At 39.0% G+C, this 26713-nt stretch overlaps 3 protein-coding genes across 3 annotated transcripts; 2 read left to right on the forward strand and 1 right to left on the reverse strand.

Moving 5' to 3' along the window:
* Positions 1-19626: 19626 nt before the first annotated feature.
* On the reverse strand, positions 19627-22243 carry LOC149232671 (uncharacterized). Its single transcript, XM_089376540.1, has 2 exons — positions 22170-22243; positions 19627-22009 (listed from the first exon to the last, which is right to left on the reverse strand). Exon 2 carries the CDS (start codon positions 21135-21137, stop codon positions 20826-20828), a length of 312 nt encoding a protein of 103 aa, XP_089232666.1. The 5' UTR covers positions 21138-22009; positions 22170-22243; the 3' UTR covers positions 19627-20825.
* LOC149232672 (uncharacterized) lies at positions 22017-22911 on the forward strand. The gene is made up of 2 exons (XM_089376541.1): positions 22017-22043; positions 22302-22911. The coding sequence occupies exon 2, from the start codon at positions 22323-22325 to the stop codon at positions 22632-22634; it is 312 nt and encodes a 103-aa protein (XP_089232667.1). The 5' UTR covers positions 22017-22043; positions 22302-22322; the 3' UTR covers positions 22635-22911.
* Positions 22912-23676: 765 nt separating this feature from the next.
* LOC149232673 (alcohol dehydrogenase class-3-like) lies at positions 23677-26056 on the forward strand. Its single transcript, XM_089376542.1, has 10 exons — positions 23677-23828; positions 23944-24080; positions 24168-24214; positions 24323-24648; positions 24766-24848; positions 24986-25061; positions 25187-25248; positions 25325-25420; positions 25574-25732; positions 25840-26056. The coding sequence occupies exons 1-10, from the start codon at positions 23789-23791 to the stop codon at positions 25966-25968; spliced, it is 1155 nt and encodes a 384-aa protein (XP_089232668.1). The 5' UTR covers positions 23677-23788; the 3' UTR covers positions 25969-26056.
* The last annotated feature ends 657 nt before the right edge of the window (positions 26057-26713 follow it).

The following is a 26713-nucleotide window of genomic DNA, read 5'->3' on the forward strand; positions in this document are numbered from 1 at the left end:
TTTATGGAGTTATTGGAGCAACAACACTAGAGAGAAGTGTTTCATGCATAACATTCTAAAGGATCACGATCAGGATCGAGTTGCATTCCTTTCTTGTTGAGAGGGAGTGTTGAAAATAGCAACAAGAAATGATAAAAATAGAATCGAGAAATTCCAATTTTAATTTGTCCTGAATTAAAATTGTGAATTAAAATCTAATTTAGTCTCACTAGCCACTTGGAAATAATTAATTAATTCATTATGGATTAATTAGTTGGAGAAATTCAAGTTAGAATTCTTTCTGAAGTCATGTAACTATTATCCCTTAAATTGAGATTATCCCTTAATTAAGGAGATAAGATTGAGTTTTATTTGAGTTGTAATTAGTTAGCTCAGTAACTGAGTTAAGTCTAGTTAAAGGAACTAATTGTGAGTTATCAATCAATTGATGCATGCATGCATCCAACTAGTGTACTCCAGTTAACTGAAGATTCTCTCATCAAAAAATCATGCATGTCTATTATGAGAAAGACCCAGTTGAGATTAAAGACAAGGACAGTGTAATATCAGCTGCATGTGTTTTCCTATAAAGGAAAATCATGCATGCAATCAAGGTAAGGTTCCTTGAGGATTGTGCAGTTCTGACAGTGTGTTAGAACATTGTTCCACTGGGTGAAGGAAATCATTCCAGAGGAACTGTGTAAGGAAATAAGAGCTTGGAGGGCAGAGAGGAAGGCTTGAGAGGAGCTTTGATTGCCTGTGAGCAACTAGGAGGATTATACTGAGAGATGGCTAGCTATGAGAGCTAAGGCTTTGTATAATCTCTATGTATTTCCACCTTGTATGATAATACAGATAGTGGGGTTTTTAGCTAAGGCTTTCCCCTGAGTATTTTCTGTGTTTCATGTGCATTGATTCTTCTTCTTCTGGTTATATGTGTTCAGCTCGATCTTGATCAATCTTTAAGCTTCCGCAAAGCAATTTGATAGTAGAAGTAGATTATAGTTTTGCTTTGGTTATATTGCATTATCGAGTTAATCTACAGTCAGATTCACTACATGATCTTAGAGCGAGATTTGTAGAGAATTTGCAGAATTTCTACACTGTGTCCTCTACTTCCTTTTTCTTCTGTTGTCAAATCTGCCTGCATGAAGATTGAATCCACTTTCACTCTGCAACTTTGTTCTCCCTCTGATTTGTCAGCAATTTCCTCTTTCCCTGATCCAGTACTGGATTGTTTTATTCTACCACTGTTGTTGGTTTTTCTTCCATGTTAGTGTTGACTCATTTTCTGTAAATAGTTGGGCATCTGTACGTATTGGCATGTAAATTGGTGCTTGTTCAACTACTTCCCTTGTAATTCTTTTAGTGGTCGCTCTTGAAACAACTCTCTTTGGTGCCATGGTACAATAACTGTTGGAGAGAAGCACTTCATGAGTGTGGTACCTGTGGGGAAGAAAGGACACTTATGGAAAGAAAAAATTAGCTCTTACAAATCTAACTTGACAACATGATCAAGTAGCAACCAGGGCATCTGATGAGAGGAAATGTACAGTTTTGACTAACAAGGGCGATTGACTAACTGTGGGAACTGCGCACTACGTAGTTCCAACAGTCAGTGTGGAAGCTTAATGATTGGAACTACACAATGCATAGTTTAGTCTGGAACAAGGCCTGGGAGAGATTGCGCATTGTACAGTCTCAATGGCGAAGCTGGGAGACTCGCTCCTAGAATTGTGTAGTGCGTAGTTGGATCTAGCATATGATAGGCTCTGCAAAATTCCAGAAGCCAAGGTAGAGGCCTTAAGCTCCTAGATTGTGTAGTGCATACAGTAAGATGTGAGATCCGGGCAAGGGAAGTCCATACCTGTTCATGGGGAGCTTGCAAATAAGAAGATCTGAAGGATGGTATGATGTTGAGTGCAGATTTGACTAAGTGTAAATGTGTACATGTAAAACAAGTGTAGCAATGGATCAAACTGAAGGAACACGAAGCATGTGAAGGGAGTCACTACAGTGGCGATCGTTAGTGCAAAAACAGGAAAACTCATGTGATACTTGGGAAAGACAATGTATAACTTGAAACAACACTTCTACAAGCTAAACAAGTTAAAATTCCAGTGGTCATTCAAAAAAATGAGTGAAACAACACTCTCACAAGCTAAACAAGCAAAAGCAATAGAAAAAACAGCATAAGGCGATAAAAGCAAAACTCACCCTAGCAAGCGATGACAATGCTCCAAAGGCTCCTTGATCTCCTAGGGAGGCTAGATCTTGATGATCGAATGCATAAGTGAGCTCTAGAGGCATCCATTACATATATTTGAGAAAATGGATTTCATGACGTGTATGCTTGAGATTAAGGACAACATCAACACTTGGCAGAAATTTCTAAATATGGCAATGTGTCACCTTTGGGAAACTAATAATGGATCCCTACTTCCCAGGGATGCATTTCCTCTTAGATTTTTTCTTTTTAGGAAAACTACCATGCACTACCCAGAAATATTGCATAGTTTTGGGAAGGATCGAGCAACTCTCTAGTTCACGCACTTAACAGTTTCTTAGCATAGTATGTTTTGCACAATTTCTAGGTTGAGTGGCTTTGGGATCCCTCTCAGGCTCTACGCAAATTCCTAGTTGAAGACAATATGTCAGCTGGGTCTGCAAAGTTCTAGAGCCGAATCTCACTGCTGGGCTGATCTGCGCAATTCTTGAGAGCAAGGCTCATTGCTGGGTTGCATTGCGCAACTCCTGAGAACAATTTTGATTGCCCTCTAGGACTGTGCATTTTTCCAAAGTAGTGCAAGAGCTGGATGCAACCAATTCACGAGGGGTCAACTTATGGTTAGATAGCAAGGCAAGTAAGTGAACACAAGTTGTAAAGAGAAAGATAAATTCAAATGAAAACATAAGTACCTGAGTAGTGCAAGACAAGCTGCTAAGAGTTAAGGAGGGAGGCTCCAAAACGAAGTGAAGGAAAAATTTTGGATGGTGGTTATAGCCGCTACAACACTGGTGACACACTGGTATAACTCCAACTCTCTATATGGACCTTGTCTCGTGTAAAGTAAGTTTAACGCCTCTGTAACTATTGTTCGATTCTTTGATCACCATGCGTTCCTCACTAGCTTGAGTGAAAGATATAGTCTCTGCCATTCTCTTGATCGGTCAACACACATACAAGGGCAAGTCAACTGAGTTGTTTCAATTGGGGATGAGGGGTATATTGATGCACAAGTAATGTAGACTGTCATAGTTTAAGTTTCATTTCTGGTGTTGCTCCACTACCAGCAAGCCTGGACAGTACCCCGACGGAGTCACTTTAGGAACCCAAGCATCGCTCCACTGCCAACGAGCCTGGATAGTATTCCCGTGGAGTGACTTGATTCACCTCTCTGTACAGGAAGCCTTTCCCTTCTTTCGCCTTTATTATATATATATATTCATAGAACTGTGCATGGGAACTTATTTATTTCATGAGGCAGAAGAGGGATCTCGACTTATTGAGAGAAGAATAGGTTGTCCCTTTAGAGAAGTATGTTATATATACCTCTGACATACTTGTTAAGGTTTTCCCCCTCACATTTCTCTACTTGACTAAGTTTATAAGGGTTTAACTGAATATATAGAAATCGATTAGAGTAGGCGGTGCTAATTAAACGTGCAAGCGTTGTGTTTTCACCAAGACTCACTCTAAATAGAACGTATTTTCCATCAAGGTATCATTGACTGAAGAACGCAAGCTCTTCATAAAGAGAGGGGATAACAGATAACCAAATGTTGATGGTTGTACAAGTCCTCTTGTACTTCACCCTACTTGTCTCAAGAGCCAAACACAGTTTCATGTGAAACTAATCCTACGAGTGCATAACAAGAAAACAAACAAGAAAGAAAAAGACATAAGTAAAAATAAAGCAAAGTGAGTAAGCAAAGAAAAACATGAAAGCAAAGAAAACAATAAAGCAAACAGTACTCCTACTCCTAAGCTAAACAGTGCATGGGCCTACTCATGTGAAGTGATACTTCCAATGCAGCCACCAACGCATTGATTGGCCCATGTTGGTGAAGGCATGGTTGAAAAGGAAGATATTCAGGCAAACCAACACATAAGAAAGATAAAACAATGAAGACCAACACGCTCGAAATTTAAATTCATCCATGGAAAATAAAAGAGTAAAAGCACAAGACAAACACTCTATGGACGTACCATGGTGTGGCAACACACTATGCATAGGCAACAAGCATGTGCACTCTTTTGACCTTGACATATGAGCAAACATGAAGAAAGAAGAAAAAATTTGTTTTGCAACATGACATTCTATGTATGACTCCTGTAATGCATGGGCGATGGGATCACGTGATTCTGGTGGAGGAAGTGAAATATGTGGCTCAGATTGATTTTCAATGCAAACAAGAGAGTGATGAGGAGCCTCGGTTGTTTCAACAGATTTCTTATCAGGAGTGGAACTGACCTCAAGACTGCGATAACCTGACATAACCATTAGCTTGGGCTGAAGTGCCTCAACAACTTGAGGGGTTTCCACTTCGTCAGTGGGTAAATCATAAAAGACCGATGGCTTAGAAAGATCAACAGCAAGTGAATTAGAATTGTGATTGAATGAAGGAGTAAAGAGATCATGACAACCATAATTATCTGAAATTAATGGAAATTACAGATTTTCTCTTCGGAAAAAAAAAGAGATCACGACAACCACGATAAAAAATTCAAGATGTACATCAGCATCCTCATGATATGACGAATCATACAGAGGGGTTGATGAGAAACATAAATTTTCACCCTTTGAATTTTTGGAAATGAAAGATGATAGATTGAGTGGATTTGGAAAGAAAGATTTGTCCTCACCACAATCAAATGACGGACTGACATCCTATGCGTCCTATGAATGATCGGAAATAGAAACATTCGAGAATGAATTTTCATAAGACAAATAAAAAATGGTAGGATCATAGTGTAGGTTTTAACCCTGTACAGAAATTACCTGCATACGAATTCTTAAACAAAGAAAATAAACAATGCGAGAGCATAACCCATAAAACACATATGCACAGAGATTTTTCCCTGGATCCCAAAACCGGGACTACCAGCTTGATTTTTCATTATATTCCTTTCAATGTTACAATACATATTTATACATGCCGAAGCATCCAATACCATGGACCGAAAACCATCGCGTCAAATACCATGGACCGAAAAACCATCGCATCCAAAAAAACATGTGCGAAAATCATGCACAAAACCATAGGTGGGTCCGCCCAACCTAACATATGGTCCAAAACCAAAATTTTCCGGGGCGCTGCCCCAAACCCCATAAAGTGGGGTTACGGGTGTCCTTCAAACCCCCTATTAACTACGTGGAAAGAATATAACACAACCCATCAATCTCCCACTTGTTGTTTTCTTTCCACAGGGGGCCACAGGAGAGCTTAGTCATTTTTTTCAGCCCTGAAATTCCCATTGCTTCTCTACACCAAGAGAACTTCTCAGAGCTCACATATTTTGTCAATGCATCTGCAGTATTCTTCAAAGTGTCCACCTTTACCAGCAACACCTTTCTGTCTTCTATCATATCCCTCACAAAGTGATACTGAACATCAATGTGCTTTGTCTTTGAATGATAAGCAGGGTTCTTTGCCAAGAAAATTGCACTTTGGCTGTCACAGTCTATTCTTATAGCTCCCTGTACTAACCCCATAATTGAACACAATCTCTGCAACCAAACTGCTTCCTTGCTTGCATGAGTGGCTGCCATGTATTCTGCCTCTGTAGTTGATAGTGCCACTACAGATTGTTTCTTACTCATCCAACTGACTGCACCTCCAAATAGGTTAAACACATACCCACTTGTAGATCTTCTCTGATCCAGATCTCCAGCCCAGTCTGCATCAAGAAAGCCATGAATATCCAACACCTTGTCCAATCCTGGTCTTCCTTGGTACCACAAACCATAATCACTAGTGCCACGCAAATACCTGAAAACCCGCTTCACTACTGTCCAGTGCTCCTTCCCAGGTTTTGACATAAAACTGCTCAATACTCCCACTGCATGTGCAATGTCTGGTCTAGTACAGACCATTGCATACATCAGGCTACCCACTGCACTTTCATATGGAACACGAGACATGTCCTCTTCCTCTTCTTGTGTCTTGGGACACTATTGAGCAGATAACCTCACACCTACAGGAATAAGAACCTTCACCGGTTTACTATCCTGCATATTAAACCTCTGCAGTATTGTCTCGACATACTTCCTCTAGTTTAACCAGAGCTTCCTCTTTGACCGATCTCTTTTAATTTCCATGCCCAAAATATAGTTTGCAGCACCAAGATCTTTCATGTCGAATTTGAAGGATAATTGGGTCTTCAAATCCTGGATAATTTCTTTGTCATTTCCAACCAGCAACATATCATCCACATACAAGACCAGATAAATAACATGGTCACCAATTAATTTAAAATACACACAATGATCTGCTTTGCTTCTAGTGAAGCCAAGTCCCCATATAAATGTATCAAATTTCTGATACCACATCCTTGGTGACTGTTTTAACCCATACAGAGACTTCTTTAACTTGCATACCAGTTCTTTCTTACCCTTCACCGCAAAGCCTTCAGGTTGCTTCATGTAGATTTCCTCTTCCAAATCCTCATGAAGAAAAGTTGTCTTCACATCCATCTGTTCTACCTCAAAATCAAAAGCAGCAACAACAGATAAAAGTAATCTAATAGAAGTTACCTTGGCAACAGGAGAAAAAATATCATCAAAATCAATTCCCCGCACCTGGGAATAACCTTTTGCTACCAACCGAGCTTTGTATTTCTCCACCTTTCCTTCTGCATTTGTCTTCTTCTTGAACACCCATTTGCTGCCAATGGGTTTCCTTCCAGCCGGCAACTCCACCAGATCCCAAGCCTCATTTTTGTGCAAAGATGCCATTTCATCAACCATGGCCTCTTTCCAGACTTTTCCATGCTCTGAATCCACTGCTTCCTTCACAGTTCTGGGATCATCATCAGTAACAGACAAAGCAAAAGCAGATGGACTATACCTTTCTGGTTGCCTTCTTTCTCGAACTGATCTTCTCACAGCTGGAGTTTGTGGCTCTTCATCTTCTGATTCCTCCTCTGCTGTAGAGTCTGATTCTCCCTCCTTTGGCTCAAACTCTATCTTCTCAGGTTCCTTTGGTTGGACTTCATGTTGAATAACATCTTTTACCTCTCTAAACACCACATCTCGGCTGTACACAACCTTCCGTGTGACTGGGTTCCAAAGCTTATAACCCTTTAAACCATCCTTATACCCAATAAAGATGCACTTTTTAGATTTACTATCCAACTTGGTTCATTTCTCCTTTGGAACATGTACATATGCATCACATCCAAATACCCTCATATGTGAAAGAGAGGGTTTCTTACCAGTCCATACTTCTTGTGGAGTCTTATCCTCCAACGCTGATGAAGGTGACCTGTTGACCAGGTAACATGCAGTATCCACCGCCTCTACCCAGAATTCCTGTCCTAACCCAGCACCACTGAGCATGCTTCTTGCCCTTTCCATCAACGTCTTGTTCATTCTTTATGCGACTCCATTTTGCTGAGGTGTATATGGAGTAGTCTTATGCCGTTCTATACCACACTACTTACAGAATTCTTCAAATTCCTTGCTGCAAAATTCTCCACCATTATCTGTCCTCAACACCTTTATATTCTTCTCTATCTGATTTTCCACCAGAGCCTTAAATTCTTTAAACCTGTCAAAGACTTCAGATTTCTTCTTAAGGAAATATATCCATGTATTCCTTGAGAAGTCATCTATAAATGATACATAGTACACAGACTTATCCAGTGATGGAATCTTCACAGGTCCAAACACATCACTGTGCACAAGCTCTAATATCTGTTTCGTCCTCTTACCACCAGAGGGGAAAGTCACCCGATTTTGCTTCCCATACACACAATTTTCATAGAAATCAAAATCCAGAGAGCTATCATCCATACCTTCTACCATACCTTTACCATGAAGTATTCGAAGGCTCTTCTCTCCAATATGTCCAAGCCTTTGATGCCACAACATGGTCTTCTCTCCAGAGACCACTAGATTTTCTACTCCATTTTCAGGAACCATAGAACTATTGCACCCATCAACAACAGTGCTACCTTGCAGCTTGTACAGAGTTCCAATCCGAACTCCCCGCATCAATATCAATGCTCCTCGAACCATCTTGTAGGTATCTTTCTCGAACACCGTCTTTACACCTGCATCATCCAACTTGCTTACAGAAATCAGATTTCTGGCCAATGCAGGAATATGTAGAACACCCGGAAGTGTTCTAACCCTTCCACCTTGCAACTTCAACTTTACTTTTCCCCGACCAATGATTCTAGCCTTCCTATCATCTCCTAAGAAGACATCACCACCATCGTATTTCTCATACTCGCAGAACCACTCTCTATGGGGAGTGAAGTGAAAGGATGCACCTGAGTCAATCAACCATGCCTCATGATCTACATGTGTACTTGAAGAAGCCAAGTACACATCCCCACCTTCATCTGAGGTGGTTTTCGCCTCTGCAGAAGGAGCATCATCAGATCCCTTTCCTTTATCAGGAGCTTTACAATCCCTTCTGAAGTGCCCTTCCTTTCCGCATTCCCAACACACCACCTTTGTAGGTTTTCCTGGAGATTTAGATCTCCCTCTAGATTTAGATCTCCCACTCGATGACTTATTTTTGTTTCTGTTCTGGGACCGTCCTCGTATAGACAAGGTATCACCATTCTTGTTGTCCATATTTTTCCGTCTCATCTCCTCCGTCAGTAAGGCTAAGACTATTTCATCAAACTGCAAAGCATTTGCATTGCTACCTATTGCAATAACCAGACTATCCCACGAATCTGGTAGAGAACACAACAGACTGATGCACTTATCTTCATCTCAAATTTTAATATCAACATATAATAACTGACTTACCACAGTATTAAACGCATTCAGATGCTCTGTCACCGAGTCTCCATCTTTCATCCTCAGGTTATACAGCTTTTTCCGCAGGAATAGTTTATTCACCAGAGACTTAGATTGGTACAAAGTCCCTAACTTGACCCACAAAGCCTTTGCCGTAGCTTCCCCTGATACATTCAGCAATACTGAATCTGAGACACAAAATCGTATTGTGCTCTTTGCCTTCTAATCCAACTTCTTCCATTCTTCATCGGTCACTCCCGATGGTTTAGTACCCGGATCTACCGCGATCCACTGATATTTATCCACCAACAGATCCTCCATCTTGAGTTTCCACAACTCAAAATTGTGACCATTGAACTTCTCAATCTCTATCTTTCCACTGCTCGTCATCTTCTTTCACCACCAGAATCGATCTCGCAAATCTCCCACTGAACAGGGTCTACCACAGGCCCGAGCGAAACCCCTCAGCAACAAAGGCGTCCCCTTGAAACCAAAACAACTCTGAAACCAAATGTAGGTTTTAACCCTGTACAAAAATTACCTGCATACGAATTCTTAAACAAAGAAAATGAACAATGCGAGAGCATAACCCATAAAACACATATGCACAGAGATTTTTCCCTGGGTCCCAAAACTGGGACTACCAGCTTGATTTTTCATTATATTCCTTTCAATGTTACAATACATATTTATACATGCCGAAGCATCCAATATCATGGACCGAAAACCATCGCGTCCAATACCATGGACCGAAAAACCATCGCGTCCAAAAAAACATGTGCGAAAATCATGCACAAAACCATAGGTGGGTCTGCCCAACCTAACATATGGTCCAAAACCAAAATTTTCCGGGGCGCTACCTCGAACCCCATAAAGTGGGGTTACGGGTGTCCTTCAAACCCCCTATTAACTATGTGGAAAGAATATAACACAACCCAACACATAGAAGATGCCAGGATAGAGCAAACTAGGATTGGACAGAAGGAGGTCATCCTTCACCGCAATTTCTTCTTCAGATTCACACACATACTCGTAAAAAATGATAGTGCAGGTTGGCTGCTCAACACTAACTGCATTGACAACTTGATCCTCATGAACATCATGTTGAAGAATCAAGGGCAATGATGTATAGTAGGATTTTTCTAGACTTGATAACAATTTTTGAAGCACCTTTCTTGAATTTTTTTTCTAGCTTGATCTTCTTCTTATTAATATAAGTGTGTGTGTTTACTTCATCAAATTGCCACCAAAACACAAGATGTTGGCTCTCTGCCAGGGAAAAACCTCTCTCTCTTAGAGAGGGAAACTCTTTCGTAAATTTTTCTTATTGAAGCTTCTATTGATCAATGCCAAACCCTAGACCCTTGACAAGAATATCATCCAAGCACAAGTCAATCCCTTTCAAGATCACTTCCTCTTGCAACACTTTGTCCTCCCTCTTTCAACACTTTTTTTTCCTCCTTCTTGCACTTTGTTCTTCTTCTTTCGACAACTATAGAAACCCTAGATGGTATGTCCTAGAGTGATCCTTGTCCTTTTTCTTCCTTCTCTTGAGATGGAGCCTTTCTAACTTACGAACATGAACTTGTCACCTCCCAACCGATCCTTCTTTTCTTCACGAAGATTGCAAACTTAGAGCAGCCGTATGCAACCCTAATTCTTCGCACGTGTGAGGGGATACCTTCCCAAAAACTATGTTATATTCTTCCTTCTTCCTTCGCTTGTGTAGCCTTCTTTCTTGCTTGAATGAGAGGACTTATATGCACTATTTTCTAGCCTAAACACTTCTCCTTTATGACTACAATAGGAGAGCTTGATATGGCAAAAAAATAGCCTTCTTTCATTCGCAGGTGTGACTGTAATTATCCCTAGAGCAGTTCCCAAAAACTTGCTTTGCTTCCTTCCTTTTTCGCTGCACTTGGAAACCTATTTCCTTGAATTCTTCGTATCCTTTACTCATCCTCTTTCTTGTTTATTTCAAAGATGATATAATGATACTTTGAGGAGGTCGAATGGCTCCATATATAGGAGTTTGTCTCCTTATTTTAGGTCAACTTGCGGCTGACATGAATACTTGAAGCTGACTTGCTCTATATAATTCAGATTGCTTCTTTTGATGGTGCCAACGCTTAGAGGAGACTTATGACTTTGCTTGGAGGTCTTCTTATGAATATAATACATATTATTACATAGGGTAACAAGCCCATAAGGGTCTTTAATAAATACATTGAGTCTTTGACTTCCTAGAAGCACTTCAATATGTGTTTGACCTAATCAATGAGCAAGAAACTCATTGTTATAAATATAAAAAAAATATTTCTTTTTCTTTACAAGTACAAAGATCAAAATTACATTTATGAAGACTGAACCTAGTTACACTTTCTTCAACAAATCACACGGAGAGTCTGGAATGGACGAACACATGACACCAAAATCTGGAGGATCAATAGAACGAGGGAACAAAGTTAGAGAAAAAAATTTCACATGACAAACAACAGGCTTGCAGTCCACATCTACATATAAATCAAGAGCATGTGGGGTGGGCGGAGGTTATGGTTCAATAGATGGGTTCACAACTTCTCCCACCTCATCCAGCGGAGCTAGAGTTTTTTGATGAGGAGTAGATGATGGGTCACCTGTGAGAGCAACCTTGTTCGTCTTAGATTTGGTAGCTCTAATACCGAGGTATGCTGGGAGGGGTTCGAATGATTATAACTCGTGAGGATTTTTAGATATGTGAGGAAGATACTGAAATGCTTCCTTGAGGAATTTCCATTCAATTTCATCTTCAGGGATTTGAAAAGCAAGATTCAAGAAGCGCACCCAAAATTGTGTAAGAGATCCATCACGTGCTTTCTATAATTTCATAATTTTTTTGTTGAGTGCTTTGTGTTCATAATGATAGAAAGCACAGATTAACTCTCTGATCATGTGATCATACGAGTGAAGGGATGTTGCAGGAAATGGGTGACACCATTGGTCAACATGCCCATCGAGCATGTAAGTGAGCAACCCACAGGCAATTTCATTCGAGGGGACTTCATTCCTGTGACACAAGCTTACAAAGGCAACTCCGTGCCTTAGCAGGGATACTCTACCTTCATCGTCATACTTAATTTGTGACAAGTCATCAATGACGTCCTCCAACACTTTGAAATCATGTGCATTAGAAAAACACGATGGAGTTGAGATTGTAATGTAAGTCATGAATGATGTTCGGATATTAAAAACATACTTTGAGGACTCAGCTTGTCATCTAACCCTCCTTCTAGCACTAGAAATGTTGACAGTGTTGGACCCGCCAACATGTCATGGGATCTCCCTGGTAAGAAGTCCCAACTAGAGCTCACACTATTTGGAAGAGGAGTCCCAGTAGCTGGTAGTAAAGTAATGCCTTGATTGCAGTAGCGCACAGAGGTAAGCGTGATAACTTTGTCAGAAGCAAGTGTGCGACCTTGCAATGAGTCAAGTGAGATGCATGGGGATTCTAACACAAGGATGGGAAAGGTAAGTGTGTCCCATAGAAGCCTGTAATAGTACACATCCTGAAAGGAACACACGAGCAGAATGAGATCACAAGCTGGAAAGCGGAATAGTCCACAAACTAAAGTGATGGATTAAACCAACAACACGTTTGCAACAATATTATTACAATTGCATACAAAATGGTTCATACGCAAAAGCGTAAGTTAAATAACATACATTACTAAAGCAACCAGAATAGTCCAACTACAATAACAACATATGCATGAAAACGTGCTGGCTCCATACATACACCATTGACAACTACTAGCCCCAATAGTGGAACATTACAACTAACACCGCCTGCTCCTCCAAAGAGATGTACTCGCTCTATGTTGTGGAGAAGCCAAGGCTCATCACAATACTCTCCAAGCCTTCTCTAAGCAACGCCTAGCCAAAAGCTTGGCTCCCCAAAAGCCTGTATTATGAGTTAGGAGGTTCTATATATAGAAAAGGGTGGGGTGACCCTTGACATTCCCCTTTGACTGTTGAACTACCCTCATGACTGTTCACATTACATAGTGATTGTTCACATTCCACTAGTGACACTTGGAATTTCACTTACAACATATTTACAATAATGCAATTTTCCACATGTACCCATGTGAGACAAAATAGGCTAGAGATAGCCTAACAAGACAAAACACTATGACTCTGAGGTTTGGGGAAAGACCAACTCAACAACATCCACTTGATGCTTCTTAGTCATGCACTGATGCCAAGCTTTGTACTATGTTGTGATGTCCCCAAACTGCTTGATGTTGTCTTGTTGAAAGAAGACTCTTGCCTCCATGGCATCTGAGCATGTGGTCTTGGAACCTGTGTTTGTCTCATCTTAAAGCATGTGCAAAATTGTCCTGAGTGTGGCTGGACCACCAATGTACTTATGCATGTTGTCTTCACTCAACTGCAAGTCATCACTAGTGGCCTCGCGCATCAACTTCTCCATATACCCGTCAAACTTAAGCCAGACTTGGTTCTTGTGCTTAGCTTTAGTGAGGGGACCTCCATTTGTTCACTCTCTTCCTCAGTTACTAGTTGTTCCAGCTCATCAACCTCTATTAGCATTGTTTGCTCTGTCATTGTGCCTTGCCTTTGTTCTCCTTATTGTTTCTTCTTCTTAGCTTCTGTTCTTCCTTCGACTGTCGTTCTTCCTGTTGTGATCTCAGTTCTACTACTTGCAAGCTCTGCTTTTCTCTCTTCCTCCGCTCTGTTGTCTATGTCCTCTGCTTCATTTTTCTTCTGCTGTCAAAGCTTCCTGCATGAAAATTTAATCATTTTTCACTCTGCAGCTTTATTCTCCCTTTGTTATGTTAGAAATTTCCTTTTCCCCTAATCCTGTACTGGATTGCTGCCTTCTGCCACTGTTGCTGGTCTTGCTGCCATGTTAATGTTGACTCATTTTCTATAAACACTTGGGCATCTACATATATTGGAAAGTAAACTTGCACTTGTTCAACTGCTTCCCTAGTACTGCTTTCAGTGGTCGCTCTTAAAATAGTCCTCTTTGGTGCCATGATACAATGACTGCTTGAGAGAAGAAGTTCACGAGTGTGGTACTTGTGGGGCAGAAAGGAAATTCATGGCAAGCACATATTAGCTCTTAAAAATCTAACTTTATAGCATGATCAAGCAACAACCAGGGCATCTGATGAGAGGAAATGCATAGTTTCGACTAACAAGGGTGACTGACTGACTGTGGGAACTACGCACTATGCAGTTGCAACAAACAGTGTGGAAGCTTCATGACTAGAATTGCACAATGCGCAGTTTAGTCTAGGACAGGGCCTGGGAGAAACTACGCATTGCGCAATCTTAGTGGCCAAGCTGGGAGACTGGCTCATAGAACTATGCAGTGTATAGTTGGAGCCATCTTAGGATAGGCTCCGCATAATTCCATAAGCTAAGGCAGAGGCCTTAAGCTCCCATATTATGCAGTGCATGCAGTGAGATGTGAGATACGAGCAAGGGGAGCACAGACCTATTCATGGGGAGCATTCAAACAAGCAGATCTGAAGGATGGTGTGATGTTGAGTGCATATATGAATAAGTTTAGACGTGTACATGTAAAACAAGTGCAAAAATGATCAAACTGAAGGAACAAAAAGCATGTGAAGGGAGTCGTTGCAATGGCGACCGTTGGTGAAAAAATAGGAAACCTCATGTGACACTTGGGGAAGGAAATGTATAACTTGAAACAACACTTTTTCAAGCTACACAATTTAAAACGCCAGTTGTCTTTCAACAAAATGAGTGAAACAACACTCTCACAAGATGAACAAGTAGAAGTGATAGAAAAAACGGCATAAGGCGATAAAAGCAAAACTCACCCCGAAAAGCGATGACAATGCATCGAAGGCTCCTTGATCTCCTAGGGAGGCTAGAGCTTGATGATTAAATGCATAAGTGAGCTCTAGAGACATCCATTACATAGATTTGAGAAAATGGAGTTCATGACGTGTATGCTTGAGATAAAGGACAATAGAGACACTTGGCAGAAACTTATAAAGGCGGAAATATGTCACCTTCAGGAAACTAATAATGGATCCCTAATTTTGAGGGATGTTTTTCCTATTAGCTTCTTTCTTTTTAGGAAAATTTCCATGCACTGCCCGGAAATATTGCGCAATTTGTGGAAGGATTAGGTAACTCTTTGGTTCATGCACAACTTCTGAGCATAGTATGTTTTGTGCAATTTCTGGGCTGGGTGGCTCTGGGTTGCCTCTCAGGCTCTACGCAATTTCCCCGCAGAAGATAACTTGTCAGCTGAGTCTGCACAGTTTTGGAGTTGAAGCTCATTGCTGGGCTGATCTGCGCAATTCTTGAGAGCAAGGCTCACTGCTGGGCTACACTGCACAATTCCTGAGAGCAAGGTTGGTTGCCCTCTAGGATTGTGCAGTTTTCCAAGGCAATGTAAGAGTTGGATGCAACCAAGTCATGAGGGTTCTTCCTATGGTTAGAAATCAAGGAAACTAAGTGAACACAAGTTGTAAATTGAAAGATAAATTCAAATGAAAACACAAGTACCTAAGTAGTGCAAGACAAGCTGCTAAGATTTAAGGAGGGAGGCTCCAAAATGAAGCGAAGCAAAAAATTTGGAAGGTGGTTGTAGCCGCTACAACAAGTGGATAATCATATAAAAATCTATTATCATTGATGGCTCCCTCGAGTTGGGTGCCTCGTTCTAATTAAATCTATTCTCGAAGACATTTTGGTGTATTGGGTGTCCTTAGCTTAGATTCTTGAAGGTTTACTGGAATGTATCAAATGCCTTTTTTTAAAATTCCTTTGGTTTGGGAGAAAAGAGGAGTTCTCCTTGCCATGGGTGGGCTAGGGAGAAATTTCTCATCCAAAATATCTAGGGGGATAGGGTCTTAGGAACATCTTCATGTTTACTCATGCTTTAGCGGAAAAATGTGGATGGTGTCTGAGAACATCACATAGTTTATGGTCTGTGTAGTTATAACTAAGTATACTTAACCTCTCTTTGTGGAAGATTGGGTTCGTCGAGGGGACAAACCGAAGGGGAATATCTCAATTATATGGAGGGCATTGCTCAATACTTTTGGGACCATCCGCAGGGGTTTGGCTTGGAAAGTTGGTTCAGGTGCTCGTGTTCATCTTGGACAGGACCCATGGCCAAGGAGTGGAAGAGATCATATTCTCCCTCCTCTCTTGATTGATTTCTTGTGGGATCAGGGGGGTCTCTAGGCTAACTCATATCCCTGAACCAAATTCTACCACTGTTTTGTTTTAGTGCAAGAAATCTTGTGTTGAGCTGGACATTCTGTTGAACTTTCTGGTGCATGGAAAATTTTCCCTGGGGCACTTCAATGTGGACATATTATAATTTCTGATAGAGATGATGAATTGGTGCGGTTGATGTCTTCATTTGGAGTATATTCTCTAAAAGTCAGGTTATGCCTTCATATCCACAAATCTTAATCCTATTGCCCCTTGATGGTGGTGGTAGTTTGTTTGGAAAACTTGTTGTCTACTTAAAACAAAGCTTTTTATGTGGTGCATATTGAATGAGATTGTCTTGACATGGGATGTTCTATGCACAAGTTTCTCTCAGGGCCTTAGCTGGTATTGTCTTTACAAAGCGACTGATGAATCTATTAATAATAGAAACAATAAATTCCAATTTAATTTGTCCTTGAATTAAATTGTGAATTAAATCGAAATTCTATTCTCATAGCAACTTGTAATAGTTAATTAAGTTAAATTGGCTTAATTGACTTAGGAAATTCGAGTTGGAAGTCTATCTAGAGTCATGTAGAGTGATCCCTAAATTTTAGGGGCTCGGGTTGAGTTCTTATTGAGTTGTAATTATTTAATTCAGTTTAACTGAGTTAAATTCAGTTAAACTAGTTCTAACTGTTGGAGGAACTAGTGAGTGGTCATGTGAATTAAATTGGATTTAATTCACATGTAGTGATCAATAAGATAACTGATAATTCACTCAAAAATAACTTGAAGATCGATCGATCATCTTGTGGATTCGAAAGGATTTACTGGTGCGAGATCACAAATGGGAGATCTATAACAAAATTGGTACTCTAATGGAATTTCAAAATCTGATCTATGTAGGTAGATCCATTCAGGAACAAAGGTGCTTACAAGATTATGGCATAGAATGAAACTCCTCGATCATCATTGCGGGGGGGTTCGGCAGGATCAAAGATCCCTAAGAGCCTGGGGTTAGCCAAAGGACAAACCAATGGATCTACATCATTCAAAGACAGCCTCAAAGAAAAGGTTGCAGCTTCAGGTAAACCTGAACAAACTCTCAATATTCATGGGCCCTATATTGTGGAGGAGATGAATGATATTCAGGTAATGACAATATTTCTAGCAGAGATCAATAATATTTGTACAACCTATCAATCATATGCAATCATTTACAGGTTCAATGGTTTTTGGCCAAAATTTGTGGATCTTTATGACTTGGACAATTAACTGTGAGATTCATTTATGCTCCAAGGGTTTCTTCATAGTAAAATTTGAATCATCAGAGATCAGAGATCAAGTTTTACATGAGGGTCCATGGTTTTGGGGAAATGCAGGATTATTTATCACCCCATGGTTCCTATATTTTGATGCTAATTCAATGACAATTTCCAAAATTCCAGTCTGGGTAAGACTCCATAACTCACCCCTTCACTTTTGGCATCCAAAAGTACTAGAAGGAATCAACAACACGCTGGGGAGACACATCAAGCTAGATACACAAAGAACTGAAGAAGAAATTTATACTTTTGCCAAGATATGTGTTGAGGTAGACCTCAGTAAAGGACTACCTGATCGTATCCTTCTGACACACAACAACCAGTGGTGGACCCATTTCTTAGATTATGAGAACACGTCATTTAGATGGCATCTCTGCCTTCAAACTAGACATCTACAAACCACATGTACTTTGGCAAAGCTATATCATAGGATGAAAAAGAAACTTGTCAGAAAACCTAAGGGATGGAAATTCCCAACACCACAACCCAATGAAGAAGAGGAAGAGGAGGACTTGGGATCCCCCATCACTAAGGAAATCCCAAAGCCACAAACATCTTCAACAAATGAAGAATTGAACTAGGATGGGACAATAGTATTAATTTCGCAAAATCCAAGAGTAGAAAGACACTTATGCCAAGAAATGTCGAAGGAGAAGGAGATAGGAGGATTCAAATGTCCTTATACATCTGGGAGCTCAGACTCAGATAAGGAACATTTGAGGTAGACAAAAGAGGAAAAAATAATTATTGTAACAACCACTCGTGATCAAGGAGGATGGCGAATAGTAGAAAAGAAAAAAGGGAGAAAATGGTGACTAAGCTCTTTTGCTTACCCCAAATTTAATTTTTTTATTTTTATTTTTTATTTTCTAATTTTTTGGTTTGACTATATAGACAACAGCTCCTTAAATGGTGCATATCTCAGCTAATTTTTATTTAATCTTAAGGAACAATGACATGATTTATTACTATTTGAAGGTTGATGACAATTTGAATTGTTTAATTAAAATATTAATATAATAATGAATAAAGAGTATAGTTTATTTGAAATGATTTAAAAACTTAATTTTATTGACATATGATGAAAAAATAAAAACCACAGTTGAAAAAAAATTCAAATTAATTTTAATTTTTACAAAATTTATAATTTAAAAACTTCTCGTAGGTAAGATTAGAATAAACATCAAAATTAAAAACAAAAAAAACTGATAAGTTCAAAACCATACAACAAATATGTTAAATAAAATAATTAGAAATACTTTAAAAATATATATTTCTATTCTCAAAATACATATTTTAATTATTTATAATTTATACATATTTTTTCCTAGATAAATCACACATATTTTAAAAATCAAAAATTTTTAATCACTTATTTTTCTTCATATATTTTTATTATTAAATCGTAATCAACGTTGAAATTTAAAAAAAATTAAAATTAAAATATATATATATATATATATATATATATATATATATATATATATATATATATATATATATATATATATATATATTCCAAAACAAAACCAGCATATTACACTTTCCAAACCAAACACAAATATGTTAAATAAGACATTTATGACAACAGTATCTACCAAACAGGTTTGAGCGCAAAATTAACGTTATATATATATATATATATATATATATATATATATATATATATATATATATATATATATATATATATATATATATATATATTCCAAAACAAAACCAACATATTACACTTTCCAAACCAAACACAAATATGTTAAACAAGGGCAGCTGCGACGCAGCGAGTCCCTGCATCAAGTTGAGCCTGTTTAGGAAGTGATCGAATGATTGGGTAGCGGCACCCAGAGTTTTGGACTTCACATCTGCAGGCTTTGGTGTCAATGTCTTCACAAGAAAGAGAATTCCATGTGGTAATCGCATCTATAATTTCCAGTTTTAATGAAGCCGATATTGATATATGGAGCGGTATGAAGTGCAACGGCACTTGTATTAGGCGTCTCCTGGTGAAGCATTTAAGGCTGAAAGGTTACAACGCGGCACTGTGCAGTGTTAAATGGCCTACAGTCGACAAAATCCCTGGAAGCAGATTCTAAAGATCGTTTGATAATCGACACGGATTTTCGATTGCACTGTGCAGTGTTAAATGGCCTACAGTCGACAAAATCCCTGGAGGGGAGTATGAATACATTGACATTTTATTCTCTGAAGCAGATTCTAAAGATCGTTTGATAATCGACACGGATTTTCGATTGCAGTTCAAAATAGCAAGGCCCGTTTCTCAGTATCAAGAAGTTCTGCCTTTAATTCCTCTAATATTTACTGGAAATACAGGCAAATTAGAACAGATATTGAAGTTCATGGCAGAGGCTGCCAAATCTTCATTGAAGCAAAGCTTCAATCATGTTCCGCCCTGGAGAACTTTGAAATACATGCGCGCAAAATGGTTCTCTCCTTTTACAAGAATTACATGTTTCGATGATTTATCGATATCAAATGCGAAATCTTGCACGACGAGCGTGGCGCACGAATGCAGAGATCATTTGCAGCATCTCAAGGCATCGTTAACAGTGTGAAGACATGCAGGCGAGCGGCCATTAACAGGTTTAATATTTCTTTGAGACATTCAAACTTTTGAACAGGTTTCGAAGTCAGGAACTTTTGTTTTTATACACAAATTGACCTTTTATGTAGTAAACCAGGTGTTCTGGCGCCGTTGGCGTGTTGAGAGACGATACCGATTTTGAGAATGGTTCGTCACTGCTTTGTGAGCAGCAATGCTAAGAAACCAGGCCCATATGACCTAGCGTGCTGTTCTCTGGCCTGAATGTGCAAATCCTAGAGGCATTGATTTCTAATGGCCGACTAATGAAAATACTCTAAAGGCTAACTAGAGTTTATGGCACGTAAGGTTTTTAGGACGGACTCAAAACGGAAGAAATGACAGTCAAAGCCGAGTTTTTCACCCTATTATGCAAAGAGTCCTGCTTGAGCACTTGATATTCTGCAAAATCTACGCCATTCTCATATACTCAGGATACGATATAGCCATCAGAATACTCAAAGATTTAATCCTTGATTTTCTCAAAGGTTTTCCACGATGGGTGCTTTAGTAAACTTAAAATGTATGAAAAGTGTCGCATCAAATTTGGTGCGCATATAAAACAAGTATAAGCACAAGAGTTAAGAAATGCAAAAGGTTTAAAGAATTTTATAAATTTTTTATGTGATACTTTTGGAAGTATATATAACTTTATAAAATGCGGAGACTTGCATAATTTGAATTAGTATTTCTTTCTAGAGGTGAAGTTACATGATATGAGCGTAACAAATGTTACTCGAGGCTTGCATGCAAACCACCTGCCGGTTCTTCAGCAGCTCTGAGACCATCAAATCTAGAAATCGAACGACTGCAAGTTCCTCGACTGGGTTCGAATCCAGCTATGGATAAAGAAGCAGCCATGCCTGCAAGTGCGGAGCCCGCCATTGCCCTGTCCTGAGAAGCCTGGGAATTATTTGATTTACTGCAGGGATGCGTTCCTGAGACACGAGAACCACAACTCCCCTGATAACGAAAATGGCCGATATGGACAGAAGCGCAGAGACAGACCATCAGACCATCCAGTGCAGAATTGGCGCACTCCATGCCTGCAATAGCTTTGTTGAAAGGATGCTAATTCTTAGTAATTGTTTATGTCTCTGCATTTGTTTCTTGACTACTGTATCCTTGTATTATATCTTTACCTTTGTTGGGATCGTGTTTCTTTTTTTACACACTTCAGTCATGGCATATGACTGGCTTTGATCAACTTTAAGTAGACATAGACCCGAATGTAGAATACAACAACATGTACTCTTCTCTCTGGTATAAAGTAGGGATAACAACATAAAATCTTCATGAATCTTACTGTTGGATATTGCAGACTTGTGAATCTGCCGTTGCACTACGAGAGAAAGGAACGGCAACATTCTCAGAATCAAACGTCAACTCATGAAGGGTTTTTTTCGTTCATTTTATTTAAACCCATTTCCTAAAGAATGATATTCTTGTTAAGTTAGAGTAAAGACTGAGAGAAACTTAAATTATAGCAACAAATTTGTCTCTTAAAGTACGTCCCTAGAATGATTAGAATACACTGAAATTTGCAAGATTTTGTGAAATTTAATGACATCAGTGTTCAACTCTGCATGAAATGGACAAATTTTGGCAGTGCAGCTAAATGGCCTCTAAATGCTGATGATTTGTTTTGATCTCAATCTTTTGCAGGTTGTTAAATTCTGCTTGCTCGAGACTATTAAGGATGCTGTTCCGGACATGTGGTCTCTAGAAATGAAAACTGCCTGGGATGAAGCCTATACCCAATTGGCTGAAGCTATCAAAAGCGAAATGAAGACTGTGCAACCATGAGTGCCCTGGTACAGTAAACCTTATAAATTTTGTGTCTACCAAATATTAATTTGCATGAGCTTAGGTACTATACCTGCACGCCATTAGAATGAACAGCCATCTCTTATGGCCTGCAATTACATGTAGAAACGATTTTCCCATGAGGTACATGCTGCTACATGTCTTTTAAAATTCAAATCAGATTTTGTCTTTGGTACAGTAAACCTTATAAATTTTGTGTCTACCAAATATTAATTTGCATGATAATTTGCATGAGCTTAGGTACTATACCTGCACGCCATTAGAATGAACAGCCAGCTGCATTTCAGGTCGTCTATATCTAGCGTACTTGGCGTTAGAACCTGTAAAAACAGTAAAACATATCATAAACCACGCAGCTGATTCTCTGAAAAATGTATGCAGGATTTAAATTGATTTACCTGAATGGCCGACGAGGCGGAGATATGGAGATCGTTGTCAATGGAGGAGAGATCCCGCCACAGCCGAGACAGTCTCAGAAATGGCCGACGAGGCGGAGATATGGAGATCGTTGTCAATGGAGGAGAGATCGTTGTCAATGGAGGAGAAGCAGAAGAAAATGGTGAGCAGCGGAATACTAGAAGGCACAATGAGCAAAATACCTGTTACATGCCCACAAAAAGCATAGATGTGGTGGCAGGCGTACATGTAACGGTGGCGCATGAGCTTGCAGGTGTACGGTGCTACATGAGGTGGCAAGCATACAGCGTGCTGTAGCAGGGTACATATGCTATTGTATTATAGCAGTGGTATTAATCTCTAACATTAAACGCTAGAAAATTAATGCTAGCATTACTTCATGCACGAGTGAACAACTTGTTGTAATTACCTGTACTCCTCCGATCTTTTTCCTAAGTTTTGAGCTGTATGCCTCGATTTGAGGCCAAATAAGATGGCGAAAGCATGAACTTTGGTTTATTAGAATAGTAAAATTACATGACCGTAAGAACTTTGGTTTAAAAGTGGCAGGGAACCGGTAAACTAATGCTAAGTCCGCTCCTACCGATTACTATAGTCCCTGCCGGATGCCAGATGGCAGGGACTAATAAGACATTTATGACAACAATATCTACCAAACAGGTTTGAGCGCAAAATTAACGTTAAACATATATATATATATATATATTCCAAAACAAAACCAACATATTACACTTTCCAAACCAAACACAAATATTACACTTTGCAAACCAAACACAAATATGTTAAATAAGACATTTATGACAACAGTATATGTTAAATAAGACATTTATGACAACAGTATCTACCAAACAGGTTTGAGCGCAAAATTAACGTTAAACAGATTAACAATAAATACACTAAAATCAAACAAAGCGTTCTTTCGCCCTTCCAAGCTATCCTCCGCTTCATTGATCTCACCTAATCTTGTTTTCCCGTTCTATACATATCGCTAGGGTTCGTGGCGGGGTCCACTGGACATCATTTCGCCGACACCTTTGATTCCAATCAGATCTCCTGCGTCTTGTGGTGAACGAACAGCAATTTCGACGAGACAAGGATACGTGAAAAGGGTGCGTCTTGTGGTGAACGAAGAGCAATTTCCACGAGACAAGGATAAGTGAAAAGGGTGATTAATTTGCTGATGGTTCTTTTCTCATTTTTCTCATTTGGAAAAATATATATATATTTATTTATTTCATTATTTTTATTTATGATTAAATAAAAATATTTATTTATTTATGATTAAATTAATAATATTTATTTAGTGGGTCTGATCTCATTCTATTTAGTGGGTCTTACATAGATGAGGCAGTGAGTTACCAGTTCTTCCACCAGTTCGTGAGATTCCACTCCTTTCAAGGTTCCTGCCATTCTGTGTTCAGATATACCAAAGCAAAACGCAGGAAGGACTGATGGCATCATGTACTGAGGGGGAGGTGATTACTTGCAAGGGTGAGCAGCAAATATTGCATATATTAGTTACGTCTTCAAATTCAGGGTATACATTAGTTGTTTTTTATCTAGTTACTTATGAAGATTATCTGACCTGATATGAAACGTGTATCAGCTGGTGTGGTATGGGAAGCAGGGCAGCCAATAACCATACAACAAATCCAAGTGGCTCCTCCTCAGAGCAAAGAAGTTCGAGTCAAAATCACTCACACTTCTCTCTGCGCCACTGATCTTTTTTACTGGAAAGGAAAGGTACCACTCTCATCATCTCAGGTTTCATTCATTTTATTATGGCTCCAACTGCATCATACCTTAATGTAATGTATTTAAACATTGAAGGATGGAGGAGCTTGGTTTCCAAGGATTCTGGGTCACGAAGGTGCTGGGTATGTATATTATACTATATTTATACACAATTTCTCCATATCAATAATGAAGGATGAGGTTTATTAGTTATCAGAGATCAATTTTTGAGAAGTGCGTGGGTGACACAGGATTGTAGAAAGCGTTGGAAGTGAAGTTACGGAGGTGAAAGCAGGAGATCACGTTATTCCGGTATACATGGCGGATTGCAAAGAATGCGAGCTCTGTGATCGGGGAAAGACCAATATCTGTCAAGTTTTCAGATTCAACTTCACGAGCGGAGTTGCTTACACTGACAAAAAATGCCGATTCTCTCTCAACGGAAAACCCATCCATCATTTCATTGGGCTCTCCACATTCAGTGAATATACTGTGGTGCACGTCTCTTGTGTTGCAAAAGTGAATCCGGAAGCTCCGTTGGACAAGATCTGTTTGCTTGGATGCGGAGTACCTGCAGGTAATATAATTATACATTCCTCTCTTCAATAATACAACTGATATCCTTGCCCATCAAAATACACAAAAGTTAAAAGGTTGATGCATGAGAAAACGAGTTCTGGGCATTGATTTGCAGGACTAGGAGCTTCCTGGAATGCTGGGAAAGTGAAGACCGGTGATTCGGTAGCAATCTTTGGATTGGGCACCATTGGCTTGGCTGTAAGTTGTCATGAATATCTGAAGCAGCAACTATACATACACATATTTACATAAAGATTTGCCCTTGTGCCGCAGAGAGTAGTTTGCCTTATGTGTCCTTCTAATTACCGTCTACTGGTGAATCCTGCGCTGTTCAGGTTGCAGAAGGGGCTCGAATAGCTGGAGCGTCCAGAATCATTGGCATCGACATCAACCCAGAAAAGGAAGAAATATGTGAGTTGTGAACAATAAAATTCTAGATAGAAGTAAAATTTACGGTCGACTAATTGCCTTTAGCTTTTGGATATGGCTATGGAATATGTGCTGAGATTTATAGCTGCTATCTCTCTTCCTAACAGCTAAACAATTTGGAGTCACTGAGTACCTTAATCCAACAAAATTCGATAAGCCCATTCAAGAGGTAATCTGTAACATGAACCTTAACAACATCTGCCACATGTTTTTTCCGCGTTAAGTAAAATGTATTGCTATTGCAGGTGATTAGAGAGATGACTAAAGGAGGAGTAGATTCAAGCTACGAATGTGTTGGAAGAGTCGAACTTATGCTTGCTGCGCTTCAATGCTCTCACCCGGTCTGATTTTTTGTATATTCAATCCTCTGTCACCGTTTATTATGTTAACTACTTGCGTTCTTCAATGATCCAACTGATGTGAAGTATTGATTAAGTCTGTTACCTTCTCTGTGATCTCAAGTTTTCTGGGCATGTATGTGCTTTGCGTTGCAGGTATGGGGAAGAACTTTGATATTGGGTTTAGATGAGATGGATCAGAAGTTGAGTTTCAATCCCCTGGAGATTCTAGAAGGCCGGAAGCTAAAATATGTAGCCTTTGGAGGTTTCAATAAATCTGATATACCCAGGCTGGTAGATAAATACATGAACAACGTAATATCTCATTCTTTCTCTGATCATCCCCTGCAATTTTTTATTTTGTTGTTCTCATAGAATGCTCTGGAACATGAATTCAGAAATCAAAGTGTTAATGATTGCAGGAATTTGATTTGGACAAGTATGTAACTCAGAGAATGGCGTTCTCAGATATTAATGTAGCCATGGAGATGCTCATAGCTGGGAAGTGCTTACGATGTGTTCTGCACATGGATGAAGATTGCCCAAACTAAAATGTAAAATGTGTGAAGAAGGGCAAAATAAGCTTCCATTGATTTCTGCAAAATAAAAAAAGAGTACTTTGAATTCTGAATTAATTAATTTCCGTGCATTCACCCTCTAGAAAGAAAACCACATTAGTCCACATATATATATGTGAATGTATATCTTCGCTCTTTTCGTTGATGTCATATTCACATCGAAATCATAATTTGGGATTAAAAGAAATGAATGTATATCTTTTGCCATTTCGTCAATGTCATATCCACATCGAAATCATAATTCTGAAGGACATGATTTAAAAAATAAAATCACTATAATATGCGTAAAATCTTCCAATCAAAAGTGCTCATTTTTAAAGTTATTGGAAACTCTGACGCTGCTCATTTATGGTTAGGCGGGCGAGTAAATGCTCAATCGCCAAACCCAACTGATGACATACCCACCCGTTATATTTATCAATTTTTATGAGGTTATATTTTCAATTTTTATGAGGTTATATTTTCAATTTTTTATTCAGTTTTTTTTTAAATTTTACCGTGGTGGGGAAGAAAGTCATTTTTGGGAAATTAGAGCAGTTTAAAAAAATTACCGTATTTTAATTTAAATTAGTTAAATTAAAGTAGTAGAAAACCATATTTTAATTTAAATTAGTTAAAATAATAATAATAATATATTATATATAAAGAAAATGAGTTGTTTTTAGTGATTTTTTTGGACTTTTTGGTATTGGAATTTAGCACAAGAAATTAAGGTGAA

Source organism: Pinus tabuliformis, chromosome J (genome assembly GCF_031772625.1).
Source record: "Pinus tabuliformis cultivar Carrire ecotype Pingquan chromosome J, CPIR1, whole genome shotgun sequence".
NCBI classification, from domain to species: domain Eukaryota; kingdom Viridiplantae; phylum Streptophyta; class Pinopsida; order Pinales; family Pinaceae; genus Pinus; species Pinus tabuliformis.